At 35.9% G+C, this 23,374-nt stretch overlaps 1 protein-coding gene across 2 annotated transcripts in view; it reads left to right on the top strand.

The window, feature by feature from the left end:
- The window catches only part of LOC138308415 (dyslexia-associated protein KIAA0319-like protein), a 36,523-nt gene extending 16,530 nt beyond the window's left edge, over nt 1-19,993 (top strand). The window contains exons 12-28 of one of the 2 annotated variants that reach the window (XM_069249395.1): nt 2,260-2,347; nt 2,906-2,995; nt 3,606-3,738; nt 4,010-4,074; nt 5,005-5,165; nt 5,553-5,676; nt 6,058-6,190; nt 6,837-6,988; nt 10,802-10,953; nt 12,753-12,891; nt 14,132-14,202; nt 14,628-14,728; nt 15,324-15,472; nt 15,805-15,927; nt 16,849-16,945; nt 17,295-17,386; nt 19,833-19,993. In XM_069249395.1, the coding sequence (XP_069105496.1) occupies nt 2,260-2,347; nt 2,906-2,995; nt 3,606-3,738; nt 4,010-4,074; nt 5,005-5,165; nt 5,553-5,676; nt 6,058-6,190; nt 6,837-6,988; nt 10,802-10,953; nt 12,753-12,891; nt 14,132-14,202; nt 14,628-14,728; nt 15,324-15,472; nt 15,805-15,927; nt 16,849-16,945; nt 17,295-17,386; nt 19,833-19,987 (2,025 nt within the window). In that variant the 3' untranslated portion in view covers nt 19,988-19,993. Of the gene's footprint in view, nt 1-2,259; nt 2,348-2,905; nt 2,996-3,605; nt 3,739-4,009; nt 4,075-5,004; nt 5,166-5,552; nt 5,677-6,057; nt 6,191-6,836; nt 6,989-10,801; nt 10,954-12,752; nt 12,892-14,131; nt 14,203-14,627; nt 14,729-15,323; nt 15,473-15,804; nt 15,928-16,848; nt 16,946-17,279; nt 17,387-19,832 lie in introns of both variants that reach the window. The other variant, XM_069249394.1, reaches the window with a different exon arrangement.
- The last annotated feature ends 3,381 nt before the right edge of the window (nt 19,994-23,374 follow it).

Genomic DNA, 23,374 nt, shown 5'->3' with positions numbered 1-23,374 from the left:
ATACTCTTACTCTAACAAAGGTTTGTACTCGCCACCTAACCAGATACTCTTACTAACAAAGGTTTGTACTGCAGAACTTTACTCTAACAAGTGTACCCCTATACTTACTCTAACAAAGGTTTGTACTCGCACACCTAACCAGATACTTACTAACAAAGTGTACTACTCCAGATACTCTTACTCTAACAAAGGTTTGTACTGCCACCTAACCAGATACTCTTACTCTAACAAAGGTTTGTACTGGACACCTAACCAGATACTCTTACTCTAACAAAGGTTTGTACTCGCCACCTAACCAGATACTCTTACTCTAACAAAGGTTTGTACTGACACCTAACCAGATACTTTACTCTAACAAAGGTTTGTACTCGCCACCTAACCAGATACTCTTACTCTAACAAAGGTTTGTACTCGCACCTAACCAATACTCTTACTCTAACAAAGGTTTGTACTCGCCACCTAACCAGATACTCTTACTCTAACAAAGGTTTGTACTGCATCAGATACTGCTCTAACAAAGGTTTGTACTCTAACCAGATACTCTTACTCTAACAAAGGTTTGTACTCACCACCTAACCAGATACTCTTACTCTAACAAAGGTTTGTACTGCCACCTAACCAGATACTCTTACTCTAACAAAGGTTTGTACTCGCCACCTAACCAGATACTCTTACTCTAACAAAGGTTTGTACTGCACCTAACCAGATACTCTTACTCTAACAAAGGTTTGTACTCGCACCTAACCAGATACTCTTACTCTAACAAAGGTTTGTACTGCACCTAACCAGATACTCTTACTCTAACAAAGGTTTGTACTCGCCACCTAACCAGATACTCTTACTCTAACAAAGGTTTGTACTGCCACCTAACCAGATACTCTTACTCTAACAAAGTTTGTACTGCACTACAGTACTCCAACAAAGGTTTGTACGCACCTACCAGATACTCTTACTCTAACAAAGGTTTGTACTCGCCACCTAACCAGATACTCTTACTCTAACAAAGGTTTGTACTGCCCACCTAACCAGATACTCTTACTCTAACAAAGGTTGTACTTGTACTCTTACTCTAACAAAGGTTTGTACTGCACCTAACCAGATACTCTTACTCTAACAAAGGTTTGTACTGGCCACCCTAACCAGATACTCTTACTCTAACAAAGGTTTGTACTCGCCACCTAACCAGATACTCTTACTCTAACAAAGGTTTGTACTGGCCACCTAACCAGATACTCTTACTCTAACAAAGGTTTGTACTCGCACCTAACCAGATACTCTTACTCAACAAAGGTTTGTACTCGCCACCTACCAGATACTCTTACTCTAACAAAGGTTTGTACTCCACCTAACCAGATACTCTTACTCTAACAAAGGTTTGTACTCGCCACCTAACCAGATACTCTTACTCTAACAAAGGTTTGTACTGCCACCTAACCAGATACTCTTACTCTAACAAAGGTTTGTACTGGCCACCTAACCAGATACTCTTACTCTAACAAAGGTTTGTACTCGCACCTAACCAGATACTCTTACTCTAACAAAGGTTTGTACTCGCACCTAACCAGATACTATTACTCTAACAAAGGTTTGTACTCGCCACCTAACCAGATACTCTTACTCTAACAAAGGTTTGTACTCGCCACCTAACCAGATTTATAAATCCTGTTTTTAGCCTACCATCATCAGTTGGTTGGCTTTTCAAATCGCCTGTGGTCCATGATCTATCCTTATAGATACAGGTGTTTTTAGATACCAAATCGACGTGGACAAAGTATGATTTATCATTAATAAGTCACACTTTCCAGTGATTGTGATGTCACAAAAATCATGTCAAAATATGATGTCGCAATCACTGCAGTTGGTGCTAATGAATGGTAAGGTATTGTTTCGTTATCTCAAAATTAACATACAATATGTATTCTTGTTACCACTATTTCTGCAACAAAAAGTAACATATTGAAGAAATGTCTCAAATTTACTTTTTAGTCTCTCTTTGGGACCTAGTTATGCATATTGCATTTTGAAATACTTCTTTCAACAAGATCGTCAACAGAACGTTATTTCAACAAGATTTTCAACAAAAAACTCTTGGAATTTGATAGCTGAAGCTTGATACAGCTATTTTTCAGAAGGTATTAAATGGCATTAAGACTCCCATTGGGCCCTAGATAGTTATTTATATTGTAAAATCTTTGATAGTGGATAGTTTGTCTGTTCACCAAATATTTCATGTAAGTCATTTCTTTTTTGTCTCTTCAGTTGATAGCTGGCTTGTACACATTCAAGATCAAAGTAACAGGACAGAATCGTGAAGGATCTGCCATGGTGAACGTCACAGTTAAACCAGGTAAGTAGTATGTAATAAAAAATCTAAGGTCAAATAAAATATGTGTATCCTCTAACACTTTCAAAGGAAAGTTTTTCATGAAAAACACCTTTATGGGATATTTCTTGCAATGAAAACCTGAAATAGACTTAACCTAACCTTATATAGACAATGGGTTTGGAACTCTCAGTTTTCTTGGTATTTTATGACAAAATCTATGCTACAAAAAATTCTCATTTTGTGCGAAACAAAAATATTTATGTTGCTATTTGTTTGCTTGATTATTAAGAATTTAGGAGAAAACATCATTAAAAGTTGTTCTTTTATCACTATTTAATGTTGCGTGCATTTGTTGTCTTATTTAATCAGCCTTTGTTGATTTTGGAAAGAGAGTAAACCCTGTCCGGATATAGCTTGTAGATATGACTGTGGTTTAGATAATATGTGACCCTTGACCTCATTTTATAGGTTCGATAAGGGGATTTCATATCCATTAATGGATACACCTCTGTTAATAATAACTAGCCATCAAATATTGACATGTCCTATTGAGTAAAATTTGTTTTGATTTTTTTTCAGCTGCGAGGAAGAACCAACCCCCAGTAGCCATTATAAAACCAGCCAAACAAACAATTAAAGTGCCCAACCTCGCCATCCTGGATGGCTCAGGTAAGTCACATTGGAGTTATCTCCCCCTTCTATAACAGTATGTAGATATCTGGCATTCTCTGGCCACTAACTAAGACCAGACATACGATAGTCTTGTTCCGTTGTTATTCTTCAGGATGTTGTTATGTGGTTAACAAATTCTTTGTTCTTTGGATGGAGTAGCCATATTTGTTTACCATTTTGGCACGCTATCTACTGGTTGTAGAATTCACAGACGAAACCTGATCAGACTCTTGTTCAGAGATGAATGTCTGTATAATGCAAGACTCTGTAGACATATCGAGGGTTGTTTACCCTTTAGTACTTTGAAAAGTGTTCTGTTTACAATTGTTGTAGAATTGATGCCTAGAGTTTAGATTGGTTATTAAGAATGAAACATTTTTATGTGCCTTATATTTGCCAGCAAAGTATAGAAGATAAAACTAGATATTTTCTTGAGTTATCTGCCCTTCTCATACTATTGGTAATTATCAAATAAAGGAATGTCATTGGAGTTGTTTTCCTCAATAAGACTTGTCTGCACTTGTAAGAGTTGTCTGCTGTGTCCTTATAAGAGTTGTCTGCCCTTGTATTTCTAGTCGGTAAGAGTTGTCTGCCTTTGTATTTCTAGTGAGTACAGACGATGATAAGATCGTTACGTACCACTGGGAGGAAGTGAGTGGACCGATACAAGACCAACAGTTCAAAGACAACACCGCCATCCTGAAGCTGAAGAATTTAGCTCCAGGGAAATACCAGTTCAAGTAAGTCCTGGACAGGTGTATCAGATGTTAGCATAAATAGGACTGGAGATCATATTTGTAAAATTTTATGGATTTAAATTTACAGTGAAACCGCAGTCATCTTGATGCCAATAGTCCAGAAAACTTGTATTGAAATCAAGGAAAATTTTTCAATTCTGACAGTTTGGACTTATCGTGGGTCCACTGCATTAAACTGTTAGCTCCTATTCCTGTTTAGTGATCAGTAAAGAGGGCTCTGATATTTACCGTATCATTAATTTGTTTTCTTCAGATTGACAGTAACCGATTCAGATGGAGCCAAAAACTCGACCATCGCCAATGTCACTGTCATCAAAGGTAATGTCACTACTACACGTTGCTTTTAAATGGTAACTTATAGGAAACACAGTGTTGTCTAATATCCTATTTCAATCATTTAAGATTTGTATATGTATGGACAGAGAAACAGAGGTTTCCCAACAAGTGACTGTTGTTTATCATGTCTATCACACTTGAGTTTAATAGTTGATTTTCATATTTTAAAAAGACACGAGCTTTAGCGAGTGTCTTTTGAAAATTTGTAAATTAAGTAACAAGAGTTTAGATAAACATGATAAACAACAGTCAAAGTTGAGGAACTTATTTATCCCATAACTTTAACTCCTATATTTATACCATGGTGACCGTTTTCTCGTCTTCATTCAGGGAAACTTACCACCATACAATGTGTAGTGATATCTTTCTGCCATAAAATAGAGAGCCAATATTCTATTTTTTTTAATACTGTGAATAAGCAACAACCCGTTAAACAGTGAATACCATGATATTTAAAAGTAATGCGCTATGAAAAGTAGCCAGAAGTTGAGACCCAATCAGAATCAAGAGATCTTGGATTTGACCAATCGGAGGTGCCGTAGGTGTTTACACACTAATATACGATATACATAAATGATAACCAACTGCTATGGAATTAATCACATGGGTTTTCCATTGTGATACATGCATAGTTATGGGATAAATTACAAGTAAACAAAGCCAAATAAGAACATTTACAAACTGCACTTTCTTCACTTATCTATATTTCTAGTAGCAAGATAACTTATGGTGTAAAATATTTTCAAGATATGTCAAGTTTTTGCTTAAAGTTCTTAAGAAGGAAACCAGTGAAAAGTAATTACAATGTAGTCTAAGGGGGCAAGTAACATGATGTAGTTAATTAACACTGGAAAGAAAAATATGAGTGTTATACAAAAAAAATAATGAACTGTTGAATACTCTCCTCCCCAGAACTAGACTACCCTCCTAAAGCCAACGCCGGGTCGGATATCATCATCCGCCTGCCACAGAACACCGTACAACTATGTGGAAACATGAGTACAGATGATAAAGGCATCGTATCGTACGAGTGGATCAAGTCAGCTGATGATAAACTCACAGCGGATATGTCTGTTAGTATTAATGATATCAGGATCTTTGGACTTGTTATATTACACTTTCAGATATTGACAAGTTTTTGACTCGGTTATTGAACTTGTCATACTTCAAGTGTGTGACCTTATTAACTTGCAGCAATGTTTTTCAAGTTTATACAGTGCTATAATGTTAACCTTGAGCTCTTTAGGGGACGGATGTGTCATGATGTATCCAATGTGTGTATGACCTTGACCTTACTCTTTGAGAGCACATGACCTTGAGTTAAGTTCTATATTGTTATATAGCTTGGCTTTCAGCTAATGTTTTTCTATGTTTGTGTATAACCTTGAACTTTCTCTTTTGAGTGTGCATGACCTTGAATATTGCTATATAGATTAACCTTGACCTTTTTTTATCCTCAGGGAGTGAGATCTGTGTGTCTAACCCTGTCCAATCTACAGGAAGGTGACTATGCCTTCACACTCAAGGTCACAGATACCGCCCAGCAAACCTCCTCAGCAGACGTCCATGTTTTTGTTAAATCAGGTAACAAAAATAATTTACTAATGCTTAATCCTAAATTATCGTGTTTATATGTGGTGTCTGATCAAGGACCAAGTAGAAGTCTCATTCAGATTTATTTCAGACTTTTACAAAAATTCACCCTTTAACTGTATAATCAATGTAAACAGTCATTATTTATATGTTGATTGATTCAGTCACTGATTCAAGGAGACAATTTAGTACTTGACAATTCTTTTGATTTGATTTATAAAATTTTCAGTCTGTCATGAATTTCAAATCAAAGGAAGTTTGAGTAATGAATAAGTGATCTGTTAGACTTGCCTTCTGTTTTATACATCTGGAATGTGTTATCCTAGTTGATATCATTAATCTTTGATTGTAACAATGACTTGTTTTCTGTAGAGGTAAACAAACCACCCGTGGCGGTGACCGGATTCCGTACAACAGTGAACCTGCCCCTCGACTACATCGTATTGGACGGCAGTAAGAGTACTGATGACCATTCTATAGCTCACTACCAGTGGATGATGATTAAGTAGGTCCTCTTATCCCTCCTTCTCTCATTTCTCACCTCTCCAACTCTCTCCCTCCTCCTACTCTCTCTTCTTACCTTCTCTTCCCTATTTCCTTAACCCTTCCTATCACTCCCTTTCCTATCTCTCTTCTCTCCTCTCACTTCGTTTTCATTCTCCTCTCTTTTCGTCTTACCTTCATCCTCACTATTATCTCAATGCTCACTCGTCCCCTTTCCCCAACCTTCCTTCTCATAACACACCTCCTCCCCACCTCTTTTTTCCTCCCTTTTAATCTCTGCATCCTCTCTCTCCCAACATTTTGTTTCAGCTGTAAGATAAAGTAACATTAAGAGCATCAGGTGAACAAAACGAAAACTCCAGAAGGAGAAATTTTTAAGAACCAACGTCCTGCCATGAGTTCATGTGTGTTGTGGTTCATCTTCTTGGTCGACAGGAGGATCTTAGTGGATACAGAGCCCTCTTAAAAACATAGTAGAATCATCGAATAAATAAGAGTACCTGGCTCAGGGATTGCAGCTCTTATTTTTTCGATGATTAAGAGCTTCAGTTAACATTCATTAACTCTCCATTGATGACCATGAACTTTCATTGACTTTCTTCCCTATATAGAGCCGACCTTTATTATGTAACACTCCCTTTTCACAGTGGTCCTCCTGACGTGACACTAGAGGACTCCAATAAAGCCATAGCCAGGTTAACAGGGAACATCGCTGTGGGACAGTACCACTTTACCCTGACTGTGGCTGACGAGGAGGAACTCCACTCTACAGCTCAGCTGTTTGTCATAGTCGAGGAAAGTAAGTAATCCACACTCTGTTGAGAACTATACTCAATAAATCCTTAGACTTTTCCATATTCGAACCTATAAGTGATAGAAAAGTGCCCAGTGTTCATTTGTAGAAAACATTTTAAAGATGAGAAAGTCTCAAACAATGCATTCATTATCTATGTCAAGTTAAGAGTCAAGGAAATAACAGTCTTCAAATATTTGTATACAAGCCAACACTGGCTCTGATTTCTCAAAACAAAAGTGCAAACTCAAGTCAAATCTTAAGTTTTCTTCTTAAAATGATATGTTCTTATGTAACTTATGTAAAAACTTGACTTAAGTCAATTTTAACTTATGTATGTTTCGAGAAACCGCCTCCTGGTCACTTAAAAGTTGAGAAAGTTGAGGGATACTAAATGCAGACAAATTTTGGCTAAACTTTCTCCAAATTATTGCATAAAGTAATCAATAAATCAATTTGAAAAAAATGGAATAGATAAGAGAAACCGTACAGTATTCATATTCTTTTCTTTGGGTAATATTGGCTTTGAGTTACAAGTATAATTACAAAACCTAAAATCTGAATTAGAAAGAAATAGTTTTGTAAAGCTGTGATTTTACAGATATAAATAAGAAGTTTTGTAAAGCTGTGATTTTACAGATATAAATGAGAAATTTTGTAAAGCTGTGATTTTACAGATATAAATGAGAAGTTTAATTTGTAAAGCTGTGATTTTACAGATATAAATGAGAAATTTAATTTGTAAAGCTGTGATTTTACAGATATAAATGAGAAATTTAATTTGTAAAGCTGTGATTTTACAGATATAAATGAGAAATTTTGTAAAGCTGTGATTTTACAGATATAAATGAGAAATTTTGTAAAGCTGTGATTTTACAGATATAAATGAGAAATTTTGTAAAGCTGTGATTTTACAGATATAAATGAGAAGTTTTGTAAAGCTGTGATTTTACAGATATAAATGAGAAATTTAATTTGTAAAGCTGTGATTTTACAGATATAAATGAGAAATTTAATTTGTAAAGCTGTGATTTTACAGATATAAATGAGAAATTTAATTTGTAAAGCTGTGATTTTACAGAAATAAATGAGAAATTTTGTAAAGCTGTGATTTTACAGAAATAAATGAGAAATTTTGTAAAGCTGTGATTTTACAGATATAAATGAGAAATTTTGTAAAGCTGTGAATTTACATATATAAATGAGAAATTTTGTAAAGCTGTGATTTTACAGATATAAATGAGAAATTTTGTAAAGCTGTGATTTTCAGCTCACCTGGCCCGAAGGGCCGGTGAGCTTATGTCATGGCGCGGCGTCCGTCGTCCGTCGTCCGTCCGTCGTCCGTCCGTCGTCCGTCCGTCCGTCTGTCCGTCAACATTTCCTTTAAATCGCTACTAGTCATAGAGTTCTGCATGGATTGTAACCAAATTTTGCCACAAACATCCTTGGGGGAAGGGGAACAGAACTTGTATAAATTTTGGCTCTGACACCCCGGGGGCAGGAGGGGCGGGGCCCAATAGGGGAAATAAAGGTAAATCCTTTAAATCGCTACTAGTCATAGAGTTCTGAATGGAATGTAACCAAATTTGGCCAGAAATATCCTTGGGAGAATAAGAACTGAGTTTGTATAAATTTTGGCTCTGGTCCCCGGGGCAGGAGGGGCGGGGCCCAATAGGGGAATTATAGGTAAATTCTATAAATTGCTACTTAATTGTCCTAGAGTTTTGTATGGATTGTAACTAAATTTGGCCACAAACATCCTTCGGGGTAGGAGAACAGAACTTGTATAAATTTTGGCTCTGACCCCCAGGGGGCAGGAGGGGCGGGGCCCAATAGGGGAAATAGAGGTAAATTCTATAAATCGCTACTTCTCATAGAGTTCTGCATGGATTGTAACCAAATTTGGCCAGAAACATCCTTTGTGGAAGGGGAACAGAACTTGTATAAATTTTGGCTCTGACCCCCAGGGGGCAGGAGGGGTGGGGCCCAATAGGGGATTTAGAGGTTAATATTAAAATTCCTTCAGAAAAGAAACAATGAACCTGTATTCAGAAAATTATTTGGCATTACAAACCAGGTGAGCGATACAGGCCCTCTGGGCCTCTTGTTTAGAAATAAATGAGAAATTTTGTATAGCTGTGATTTTACAGAAATGAATGAGAAATTTTGTAAAGCTGTGATTTTACAGATATAAATGAGAAGTTCTGTAAAGCTGTTATTTTACAGATATAAATGAGAAGTTTTGTAAAGCTGTGATTTTACAGATATACCGGGTAAATGAGAAATTTTGTAAAGCTGTGATTTTACAGATATAAATGAGAAATTTTGTAAAGCTGTGATTTTACAGATATAAATGAGAAATTTTGTAAAGCTGTGATTTTACAAATATAAATGAGAAATTTTGTAAAGCTGTGATGTCTTTATACAGATATACCGTATTTTTGCGCGTATAGTGCACACTTTTTTTCATAATTTATCAAGTGAAAAGTTGGGGGTGCGCACTATACGCAGGTTCATGTACAAGGCATGGCCTGGGTTATGATCACCGACCGGCAGGTCCGAGCTATGCAGTAACATTTTGTACACGTTGTCGTGAAATAATTATGATTAAATACTTGGATCTTTTAGTCAATGGTCAATGCATTTATTCAATATAAAAGGTAAACATCTCTTGAAATTTTTATCTTTAATACCTTGAAAGTCCGTTTTGAGAGCACGTGTGTTCATGACCGGATTCATGTTACGATCGTGAATCTTCAGTAAGGTATCTCCAAATCTAAATGGCTAAATGAATATAGTCTGGAGCTTGAAACGACGTATAAGTGTGTAATTAATTCGTCACATTAGATAGATTACCTTATAAATAAGTTTCTCCTGCATGTGAAAACTTTTGAACTTGCAAATGTTTACGGAAGTGAGTTTAATCCCACATGCAGAGCCAGCAAATTAAATACGAAACTAAAACCTTCCTACATTAACACTGACCAATCGGCACTATAAATGATGGTATGACTGTAAAATTTACTCTTATTACTATCTTTTGAAATGGTTCTGTAAGATATCATCCTGATTTCAATACTAATTGAAATAATTGAGAATACGGAAGCGTGCAGTCAGTAATCAAATATGGCGGCCACCTGTGGTTGATTGGCCTACTCAGTCGGCTTTCCAGCTAATATCTTGGACAATGATTAAATCTAAATGCCGAACAGATACACAATAGACTTGATTGATACCACTTGGAATTACACAAGGTATGGTAAATTATTTGATTGTAAAAACATTGTTGTTGATATCCTCATTATAGTGTCACCGGCAATTCACAAGCTAACTAGGCCTGCCGTTGTGTAAACAAAGTGTCAATCATCGTGTCAAACTCCTCTCGCCAGTTAATTTTAATGAACAGAAGGTTGTTTTAAGCACTTATAAACAATAAGAACCATTTGATTTTGTGCTTCAAGAGTGATTGGAGGCAATGCAAAATGTTGTGAACGAAGATACAAAAACTGAGATTTTTTTTTTGTAAATATTTTTTTTTTCAAAATGAAACTCAAAAACGTACCTGCGCACTATACGCAGGTGCGCACTATACGCGCAAAAATACGGTAAATGAAAAGTTTTGTAAAGCTGTGATGTATTTTAACAGATATAAATTGAAAAGTTTTGTAAAGCTGTGATGTATTTTAACAGATATAAATGAAAAGTTTTGTAAAGCTGTGATGTATTTTTACAGATATAAATGAAAAGTTTTGTAAAGCTGTGATGTATTTTTACAGATATAAATGAGAAGTTTTGTAAAGCTGTGACATCTTTTTACAGATATAAATGAGAAGCCTGTGGCCAGAGCTGGGAAGGATCAGGTGGTCACCCTCCCTCACAGTCTGGTCAAAATAGACGGGTCGCGGTCCTCAGACGACAAGGGAATCACCGACTATACATGGACCAGGAACAGTAAAAGTCTAGCTGCAGGGGTGAGTGAAAAAAAAACAGAACAGTAAAAGTCTGGCTGAAGGGTCGAGTTAAAAAAAAAAAAAAGGAACAGTAAAAGTCTAGCCGAAGGGGTGAGAGGAAAAAAACCAGAACAGTAAAAGTCTGGCTGAAGGGTGGAGTTAAAAAAATAAAAAGGAACAGTAAAAGTCTAGCCGAAGGGGTGAGTGGAAAAAAACCAGAACAGTAAAAGTCTGGCTGAAGGGGTGAGTTAAAAAAAAACAACAGAACAGTAAAAGTCTAGCCGCAGGGATGAGTGGAAAAAAACCAGAACAGTAAAAGTCTGGCTGAAGGGGTGAGTTAAAAAAAAACAGAACAGTAAAAGTCTAGCCGAAGGGGTGAGTGGAAAAAAACCAGAACAGTAAAAGTCTGGCTGAAGGGGTGAGTGAAAAAAAAAAATAACAAAAACGAAACAGTAAAAGTCTGACCACAGGGGTGAGTTAAAAAAACAACTTTGTTTACTTTTAAATTACCATAGAGCCGGATATTTATGGGAACAAATTTTCATGATTTTAGTTTTGATTTATTTCAAACTTCCTTGCCAGTCGCCAGTATGTAAGTGTATAAAGGGTTTTCCTGTGGTAAGAAACCAATGTACATTAGTATGACTGAAGGCAAGGCCTTAAAGGGTGCAGCCATATTTTTCAGTACCCATTGCTTATACAGTACAATGTTTAAAAGTGCAATATATGGAAATAACGGAGCCAAATTTTCTTTTTATCTTTTATTCATATTTTCACACTCTACACTCTATCCTTGTCCAAAAATCCTCATTTGAGAGAACACCCCCATTAGAGAACGAAGAAATTTTATTTCTGTAACAGATATTCTGTTTTTGGTCAGCTGATTATATTGGAAGGTGGTCTAAATCACTTGAACGTTTGCAAATAAAGAGTGATAGCACTGAGCTTCTGCTAGATGAAAATTATGTTTGTCAGATCATCAGAGCGTTTGAACTGCTCGATTATATACCAGTAATGAGCTTACTTCAAAGCATCATATCCATGGTGATTACCCATGATTCCCCTCCCCATAGGTATAAAAAAAAATGGATGTCGCAAACTGAAGCTGTCAGTGTGTAGGATTGTCATTCTTACATTTTCATGTACATGTTACCATAGAAGTGCTGCGCCCTTATAACCTGTCGAAATTGATTCCTGTCTGATCTGGATACCTATCTATTCAGATGGGATTATATGTTGTTTTCCTTCCTCATCTTTAGTTTTTAACCCTGTATAATCCATAAACTGTCTACTAGCCTAATACACAGGTCCTGATGAGATCCAAGTTAGACAATCTGATTAAAATACAGATCCTTATAACCACTCTGTTCAATAGAAGATCTGACAACATCCCATTAGGGGTAACGTTCTGGTGATCTTTGGATATGACCAATCAAATTGCTGCTTACAGAATATTGTATGTGGATGAAACAGTTTCAAAAAGTTTTGCCCAAAGAGCACAACAAACCTTTATGTACAAATGTATATGAAAAATGGGACAGAATGACGTTTTCAATTGACATTACAATGTGTAGAAAATGTATTTGATCTGAAGTACATGTGGTAGGTATAAAGGTCATCCGAATATGACCCCTGATGGGATGTTAATCAGATTGCGAGTTAGACAAATGACAGATTTGATAATGTTCACCTTCTGATGCTGATTTGAGCATTAAATTCCAGCCATAATGTTGACAGCAGGTGTGTTAACACTATATCTACGGATTATGTTATTATTTGATTGTATACATGAATGATAGATTTTATTTGATGTATGACAGGACGTGTTAAATGGATCAGATCACCAGGCCGTTCTACAGCTGACAAACCTGGTGGCAGGACGCTACATCTTCACACTGAAGGTCACGGACGAGGAGGGAATGGAGAGTTCAGACTCCGCATCTCTGGTGGTCAAGGCTGGTAAGCACAAAAATTATATTACTTTAGAGACAAAATCTGCTTATTAATAAATGTTATCATCAAAAGAGCACAAAAATAGTTTATTAGAAATAAAATCAGCTAATTAATAAATGTTATCAACAAAAAAGCACAAAAATATTACTTCAGAAATAAGATCTGCTAAAATGCAACTTTATTTTGAGGCTTGTTATTTTTGTATGGATGATGTTTTCACAATAAAATTTCATCTTGAAATGTAAGAAATAGACTTACCGTATTTTTGCGCGTATAGTGCACACTTTTTTTCATAAATTATCAAGTGAAAAGTTTGGGTGCATATTATATGCAGGTACAAGGCATGGCCTGGTCCTGGGTCATAATCACCGACCGGCAGGTCCTAACTAAAGAGTGCAGTAACATTTTGTACATATTGTTGTGATATGGTTATGATTAAATACTTTGATCTTTAAGTCAATGATCAATGTATTATTCAATATAAAAGGAAAACATGTCATCTCTTGAAATTTGTATCTTTAATTCCTTGAAAGTTCGTTTTGGGAGCACATGTGTTCATGACTGGACAAATGTTACGATCATGAATCTTCAGTAAGGTATCTCCAAATCTAAATGGCCAAATGAATATAGTCTGGAGCTTGAAATGATGTATAAGTGTGTAACTGATTTGTCACATTAAACAGATTACCTTATAAATATGTTTCTCCAGCATGTGAAAAACTTTTGAACTTGCAATGTTTACGGAAGCGAGTGTAATGGCCACATGCAGAGCCAGCAAATTAGATACGAAACTAAAACTTTCTTACATTAATACTGACCAATTGGCATTATAAATGATGGTATAACTGTAAAATTTACTCTTATTACCATTTATTGAAATGGTTGTGTAAGATCTCATCCTGATTTCAATACTAATTCAAATAATTGAGAATACGGAAGTGTGCAGTCAGTACTCAAATACTCAAAAATGTACCTGCGCCCTATATGCAGGTGCGCACTATACACACAAAAATATGGTACATTAAATTACAGTAAGACCTGCTTTAGAGACCACTTCTGTATATAGATCCTTTTCTTGATAAGTGAGTCCCAAATGAGCCATATCAACACATTTTGTCCGGTGTATAAAGACCATCTTCTTGTGTATGGGGTGAAATTTCTGAACTGTGACACAAAATGGTAACTGGATTTATGGAAACAGACTGTTTTGATAGAATGTATTGTGATCATGTGGCTGTGCTTTCAGATCCTCATGCTGACGATGTCATTGAAATCCTCATTGATGCAGAAATAAAACAGTTCACGGAGGAAGATAAGGTATACACTTTATAATACACATACTCTATAGATCAAATAAAAGTACTATTTATTAGATACATGTACTCATAATGAAACTCACAATGATTTCAAAAGAGAACTATTCTGCTCTGCTATCTATTTTGAGAGATTTTCACAATAACCGAGACTTGATTTGCTTTAAGACTTACTGATTTGTTTGTCTTTACAGGCCAACTTAGAACATGAGTTGTCTTTACTGTTTGTTTGTCCTTACAGGCCAACTTAGAACATGAGTTGTCTTTACTGTTTGTTTGTCCTTACAGGCCAACTTAGAACATGAGTTGTCTTTACTGTTTGTTTGTCCTTACAGGCCAACTTAGAACATGAGTTGTCTTTACTGTTTGTTTGTCCTTACAGGCCAACTTAGAACATGAGTTGTCTTTACTGTTTGTTTGTCTTTACAGGCCAACTTAGAGCATGAGTTGTCTTTACTGCTACCAAAATCACCTAAGGGGGACACCCAGGTACAGATCGACACACTGGAGAAAGAGAAAAGTCAGGGCGTGTAAGTAGGGTCAAGGTCGAGCGACTTTGAGTCGAGGCTGGACGACTCTCAGTAGAATTGAAGTCTGGCTGATTGTAACCAGTCATGACTGTTAATGGAAATAGATGTTAAATCAAATTAAATACACATTAATGTTACATCTAAATTGGTAAAAACATGTTTGTCCTATTTGTGTTCCCTAGAGACAGGTTTGATTGTACATATGTATGTTAGGAATTGTGGTGGCTGAGTGGTTAAGATGTCACAATCTATTACCACAAGCCCTCCACCTCTGGGATGCAGGTTTGAATCCCGTGCGGGGCAATTGCCAGGTACTGACTGCTGGTCAGTGGTTTTTCTCCAGGTACTCAGGCTTTCCTTAAACCAGCAAACCTGGTACGTCCTTACATAACGTACCCTGACTGTTGATGGGATGTTAAACAAATGAAACCAAAATTTACATATGTATTGATGGTAAATCATTAAGTTGATGACAGTTATCACATAATAATGGTGAAATAAAGTTAATGTAAACATAATGAGAGAACATTTTATGAAATGATTAAATTTTGAGACAGAAAACTCATGGTATTTATTTCCTTTTGTTTGTGTTCAGGGTTAGGGTAACGTTTTACGCTCTGACCGTGGGGAAGGATTATAGAGAGTTCCGCAGTGGAATTGAAACACAGAAGGTGCTTAAAAGTAAAATTAAAGATTCAGGATCTCATATCCTTAACTTCCGAGTTTTGGCCATCGAAACAGAGGGTAAGTATTCCATAGATTTTTTCTTCATTTCAGGTGAACAGTTGTCATAATGCTTTAAGAAAGATATTGATTTTGTTAAAGGATCAGTGAAGTGAATTACCTGCATCACAAACTTGTTATTTGCTTCTCTGTCAGAGCATGCTTCTACATCTTTTCATCGTAAATTCTCTCTAACAATGCTCATATTTCTTTATATTTTTAGATAACGCAATAAAATTCAAATGATTGAAAATCATAAAACATTTGTATTTTTTTTCACAGTTTGTCAGAATACCTGTTAGAACTACGACCACTGTGATATTTATCCTCTAAATATTTGTATGTTTTCACAGTTTGTCAGAATAACTGTTCGAACCACGGCCACTGTGATATTAAGACGAGGAAGTGTATTTGTGACGCGTTCTGGATGCAGGATTTGTTTGTATCGTATTTCACAGACGGAGAGAGTAATTGTAGTAAGTATACCATACTGAACTCAGGATCGATACCACTGTACAAAGAGAAAATCTATTTTAATTGAAACAGCCACGTTGCATCCATGCAATGGGTAAGATACTGTATGTAACCTAATACGCGCTCAGGGTACTTATATAAATGAAGGATAAAAATAAGGGTGGATGAACTGATTAGAACCAAATTTGGACTACCATTTCTCAAAATCATTGCACAAAGTAAGCCATAATTCAATTTGTAAAACAAAATCAAATAAAAAAAAAATGTTATTTGTCATATTTTCGGCTTGCATGTACTATGAGGTCAGTGAAATTGAGGCTTCAAAAAGGGGAGAGGAACACTTAAAGGGACAGAGGGTACACTGGGTCAAATATGGTATTTCAGGAAGAGGGGGGGGGAGACATTTGGTATGACATGAAATGTTTGTTGTGTACAAATGTTTGTCATTTTTGTGGTTAATGCTTTATCAATTAAACAATCATTAAAACAATCAAATTAATAACTTCCTAGAATTGATATACGGTAGATACCTTACAATTAAACAATCAAATTAATAACTTCCTAGAATTGATATACGGTAGATACCTTACAATTAAACAATCAAATTAATAACTTCCTAGAATTGATATACGGTAGATACCTTACAATTAAACAATCAAATTAATAACTTCCTAGAATTGATATACGGTAGATACCTTACAATTAAACAATATGCAGGTTTCACAGTACCAAAACAACATAGATACCGTAATTTAGTCCCACCGTCATGATTGTGACGTCATATTTTGATGTGATTTCTTTGATGTCACAATAGCTGGATAGTCAGACTAATTATATTATCATACTCACCTCATAATGTTTTAATATCTGTTCACCCCATTTCCATTACTTGGTGTGATATATTTGAACATTATCTCCCTTAGATTGGAGTGTGCTGTACGTTGTGATTATTGCGTTTCTTGTCGTCGTTGGTCAGGCGGCCATGGTCTGGGGTGTCGTCTGTTTATGTAAAAAACGCAGGTAAGTTGAGACATTTAGAACATGTAATAACGAGTAACCTTTATTGACAATACTTTAATAGACAGGTATAGCTCAAAAGTAATAATTATTGTAGTTTTCATTCATATATATTATGAGAGAAATCAATTTGTTATATTGAAATAAAATTACAAACTTATTTCATGACTGGTCAGAGATGTGTATTATTAATATTAAAGTAAATTCAAAATTATGCATTGTGTTTGGAGTAACCTGAAAATGATCGTTATTGCTGCACCTGCATTACCAGTTCAGATTGTGTTGATCTATTACTAGCTGTATGTACAAAAATGTGCTGGATAACAGATGATTGTAGTGTGTTATGTTTTAGGTGTAAGTGTAAATGGAGGTCAAAGAAAAGACACCGGTATTCTTTACTACAGGAAGTAGATTACAAGGACGAGATGGAACTGCTGCCTAAAGGTCAGTAATGTTTGATCATCCGTATATCATAGCTTCATTATAAAGTATAGGCCTGGTGGCAAAGTTATTCATAATCATAGTTTATTTAAAATGAGAACATTGAATTTTATGTTACATGTAATATCACTACTTCATGCTATACATTTTATGCTAAATCAGTACAGTACAGGTATGACAGAAAATTTAATTCACAACATCTATGATGTCATCTATAATTCATTTTATGACACACATTTTATACACAAACAATACAATAGAAAATTCAGTCTTGAATATATTTGTTATCTATACATTGCATAGTAAACATATCATTGATTTTAGTTTACTTAAACACATAATGTTTTACTTGCTATTTTACCACCACTAACATATACAATGTCTTACTGAATTAGAGTAGATATATACAGACAAGTTCCTCTTACTGATGTTATTTATTTAACAGCAAAAGTCTATTGTTAGATGCTTAATTTTCAATATACACTAAGAAAGAACAGATGAACGTCTTGTAGTAGACAAAATCTTAAGACCACACTATACAGATGAATGTCTTGTAGTAGACAAAATCTTAAGACCACACCATACAGATGAACGTCTTGTAGTAGACAAAATCTTAAGACCACACCATACAGATGAACGTCTTGTAGTAGACAAAATCTTAAGACCACACCATACAGATGAACGTCTTGTAGTAGACAAAATCTTAAGACCACACCATACAGATGAACGTCTTGTAGTAGACAAAATCTTTAAGACCACACCATACAGATGAACGTCTTGTAGTAGACAAAATCTTAAGACCACACCATACAGATGAACGTCTTGTAGTAGACAAAATCTTAAGACCACACCATACAGATGAACGTCTTGTAGTAGACAAAATCTTAAGACCACACCATACAAGAAGATAATTTAACACCTTGTTGGCCCTTTTAGTTTCTGTATACAGATCACCAAGTGCATTAAAATTTGGTAATGTAAGGTGAGTACAGGTCTACGATGGGATAACGGCATGTCACTATAACCTTAGTCTGTATCGCATATAACAGAGTTATCTGCCCTTGCGAATAGGTATTGATTGTGATGTCATGTGTTTGAGAGTGTAAACGTACTTTTCAGAGAAAACAATGTGCTTTTCACTCACAAAATAATGATGTCTCGTTGGATACCTTCCTGTAAGGGACGTAATTCTGTTATATGCGAAGAAGAAATACAGACACATAGTTTAGTAGATAGCAAAACAGTAGAATCAGAGTGCTTTCCCTTGAATCAGAGTAACTTACCTTTAAAGCACACGACAGAGAGATGTACACCTCCCTGTAGGATCTAGGTGAAAATATAATAGCAGTTCATGCATTGTTCATTTTTCTACAGCTGATAAACTCAAATCTAAAAGGAAAATGTTTGTAAGGTGAGTTGTGTGAGATGATAAGCATGCATCTAGTGGGTTGTCTCCCTTACAGGTTGTCTCCCTTACTGTTGACAGCTTTCAAATCTTGGAGACTAAGATGAATTTTCCTCTGTTTCATTTTAAGTACACTCTGATTCTTCCTGTATTTGCAGTTCATTAAAACACTACACTTGTCAACATGTTCAGGTTCCAAACAAACAAAAATCAATGTTATAAACAACACAAAACATATAAAAATGATCATATTCCAAAATCACACAAACATTATACTAAATTTCAAATTAGGACTTGTTGACAGGCATTGTACATACTAATGAACACAGCTCATTTAGCCAATAATAGTACAAACTTGTACACGATAGACATCTCAACACATATTTTGATGCATGCACTAACTATTCAATACACAAACATAATAATGTCAACAGCTGTTACAGTATGACCTTGAACAAATATGGGACAAACAAGTTACACAAACACTGTAGATAAGAATATTGTTGAATTTTCATTTCAGATAATATGAAAATATTACAATCATTCATGAAGCAGAGGTGAACAATTATTGTAAACAAAATACATATTTTAACACAGTTATTATCAGAACATACAGATTCAGAAATCACTGTATTGGCCTATGATAAATAGCTTGATAGTTTTCGAGAATTGTACTTGTAATATGATTATCATCTTTATTTTTGACAAAACAGTTTTATCCTGTGAAATGCACAGTTCTCTTTAACATGTAATCTCGCATATTCTCTTTGTTATAATACTTATTATGGCTTGTACTGATTCAAATACATTTTTGTAAAAAGGAAATATTTTGAATTTTATATATAGGAGAGTATTTTTAAATATTGTACATGAAATTGTTTTCTTTTACAGAGATGATCTTGTGATATTACAGGTAATTTATTATAAGTGTTACTGAGCAGTGTCAAGGTCCTCATCTAGTCTTGTCCCATCTCATATGGAGACAGAGGCATTCAGGGACTTACAAAGGTTTCTGTTTTTATAAAATTTATTTTTTCGTTGTAGGAAAAATCCAAAACAGCAGCATGATGATATCTGAGTCAGACTTTACCAGTGACGAGGAAACGTTATTTGTGAACCATAAAAAGACTAACGGTTTTGTGCAGAAACCTTTAAATGGTATAAATAAACAACATTTAAAAACTAAATTAAAAACGTGAAACATGGCCGCAGTGTGTAACTATATATTTGATTTGTTGTTTAAATTCGTTGTGACTTGATTATAATCGGTACAGATGACGTGATGTTTTCTCAAGAGAAATGTTTACCTTTGTTCTACAATCATTCCTGTCTACAAAACGTATCTTAGAAGGATGCTGACTACTTCTTCATAGAGAGCGCTGCCTACTTCTCTCTAGAGGGCGCTGACTACTTATCCCAAGAGTGCACTGTACATGTCTACTTCTCATAGAGGGCGGTGTCTACTTGTCCCTAGAGGGTGGTGTCTAATTCTCTCTAGAGGGCGCTGTACATGTCTACTTCTCCCTAGAGGGCACTGCCTATTCCCCGGGAGGCACTGACATTCCAGGAAATAAAGTCATTCCAGGATCTGAGGATAATGGTTGGATACAATTCTCTGGATGACATTCTCCCTCAGTATTTCCTGACAGGATGACCATGCAGTTGATCTCATACTAGAATATAAGGAAATCCGTGGTGGTGTAAATGTGTTCTCAACAGTCATTGTTATATTTGAGATTTACCATGTTCAATTGACGATTTTCTCTCATTTTGATATTGAATTTAGGTTCATATAAAATTACAAATAACCTTGATCTCTACACATATCATGGCATGTTTTCAGATATATATACAGTCAAACCTGTCTGTAAAGACCACCAAGGGGACAAAGAAAATGTTTGTATTGTTCAGTGGTCTTTGTACACAGGTCAAATTGAGCTGAAATTGGTCATTGTGACCCATGAAAATAGTCTTATTGATTAGACAGAGGTGGTCGCTACAACAGGTTTTACTGTATACAAGATATATTTCTGTTTTTTGGTTAGAACTATAATTGCTATTTAATTTTGCATTCCATAATTATACTATCAACATTACTTCAAACATAATTGATGCTGCTTCCGTGCATATACCTTGAAATTTAAACCAAATTATTTTTTGCAAGGATTTCATTTCGCAGCAATTTAATGTTTACCTTCATATTATCTGTGATTACTTTTCACAACTTCTCTCTATCTACGTAATTCAAGAAATTAATAGCATATGAAAATGAGTTGATTTTCAATAATTAAAATTTGGTATATAAAAAAAACATTCCTGGAACCCCATTGTATCATGACTCACATTGTTCAAGGTCAGCACCACATAGTTGATCAAGGTCACCATAAAGTGGTCAAGGTCACCACAAAGTGGTTGGTCAAGGTCATTATAAAGTGGTCAAGGTCACCACAAAGTGGTTGATCAAGGTCACCTTAAAGTGGTCAAGGTAACCATAAAGTGGTTGATCAAGTTCATCACAAAGTGGTTGGTCAATCCATCCATCCATCAGCTGTAATCATTGAATCATAACTCATAGAGGTCAAAGGTTATCATCCTAAGAGGGTCTATTAAGGTCAAAGTTCATCACATCTCATCACTTTGTGTTATTATTTTTGTCGATGTCTGTCCTTTGGTGTTGTTATGTTTTTTGTGTAACTGATCTCCATGGCAACAGGGAGTTGTGACTTGACAACCATGTTATTTTTGTCCTGTGATCAATATTTATCTCTCATTGTTCATTACTGTATCCATTCTATGGGAAATTGTTTGTTTCAGTCATTGTTGATTTGTTCGAATTTAAAAAATTGAGAAGAACCAACTTGTTTTCGCGATGATTTCAATTCGCCTTTTCATTCCTAATGACTCTTTCACAGTGATTTATTTTAGTTATTTCTAAAAGTCTGTGAAATGCGTGAAATTTAATCACATGAAAAAAGTACCTTTCTTACACAAGTTAAAACTGTTATCAGCATCATTTACCGTTATGTATATGTTAAAGTTGATTGTTTTGTCCCTTGTATGAAAATATAGAGTCTGTACTGTAACATGTAAACAAAAAAATGTGAATGTATTTGAGTTGTGTATAAAGTACAGTTTTAATCCATTGAACCGAAATCACTAATGCTAGAAATCCTGCTGTTGAAGCTGTCCACACATGTATGTCTAGGGGCACCTGCTGTTGAAGCTGTCCACACATGTATGTCTAGGGGCACCTGCTGTTGAAGCTGTCCACACATGTATGTCTAGGGGCACCTGCTGTTGAAGCTGTCCACACATGTATGTCTAGGGGCACCTGCTGTTGAAGCTGTCCACACATGTATGTCTAGGGGCACCTGCTGTTCTGTGAAATCCTTGGAATGTCATTCACTTGTTGTGACTAATCCATTATATACCTTTAAAGGGAGATAAATATTTCGGCCCACAAAACAAGATTTTGAAATTAAATGATGTAAACTCGCTTTATATAGCAAATAACTGATGACAAATTCTCAAATTTATTTTAAAAGTTATAAATTGGAAAACCAAAATATATAGTATGCAATCACTTCTAAAAGCTAAATATTGCATCTTGATCTGTATTTATTTTTAACATCTAAACAAAATATTCGGCCCTTTTTGTCCTCAAATTTTTTAAATTTTTGTTATTTTTTCCGGTGAGCTTATGTCATGGCGCGGCGTCCGTCGTCCGTCCGTCCGTCGTCCGTCGTCCGTCCGTCCGTCCGTCCGTCCGTCCGTCCGTCTGTCCGTCAACATTTCCTTTAAATCGCTACTAGTCATAGAGTTCTGCATGGATTGTAACCAAATTTGGCCACAAGCATCCTTGGGGGAGGGGTAAAAGAACTTGTATAAATTTTGGCTCTGACCCCCCGGGGGCAGGAGGGGTGGGGCCCAATAGGGGAAATAAAGGAAATCCTATAAATCGCTACTTGTCCTAGAGTTCTGCATGGATTGTAACCAAATTTGGCCACAAACATCCTTGGGGGAGGGGGAACAGAACTTGTATAAATTTTGGCTCTGACCCCCCGGGGGTAGGAGGGGCAGGGTCCAATAGGGGAAATAGAGGTAAATCCTTTAAAACCCTACTTGTCCTAGAGTTCTGCATGGATTGTAACCAAAATTAGCCACAAACATCCTTGGGGGAAAGGGAACAGAACTTGTATAAATTTTGGCTCTGATCCCCCAAGGGCAAGAGGGGCGGGGCCCAATAGGGGAAATAGAGGTAAATCCTTTAAATCGCTACTAGTCAGAGTTCTGCATGGAATGTAACCAAATTTGGCCAGAAATATCCTTGGGAGAATATGAACTGAGTTTGTATAAATTTTGGCTCTGGTCCCGGGGGGCAGAAGGGCGGGGCCCAATAGGGGAATTATAAGTAAATCCTAAAAATCGGTACTTGTCCTAGAGTTCTGCATGGATTGTAACCAAATTTGGCCATAAACATCCTTGGGGGTAGGAGAACAGAACTTGTATAAATTTTGGCTCTGACCCTCCGGGGGCAGGAGAGGGGGGGCGCCCAATAGGGGAAATAAAGGTAAATCCTTTAAATC

Source organism: Argopecten irradians, chromosome 15, assembly GCF_041381155.1.
Source record: "Argopecten irradians isolate NY chromosome 15, Ai_NY, whole genome shotgun sequence".
In the NCBI taxonomy this organism is placed as follows: Eukaryota; Metazoa; Mollusca; class Bivalvia; order Pectinida; family Pectinidae; genus Argopecten; species Argopecten irradians.
This window is presented reverse-complemented; position numbering and strand designations above follow the sequence as displayed.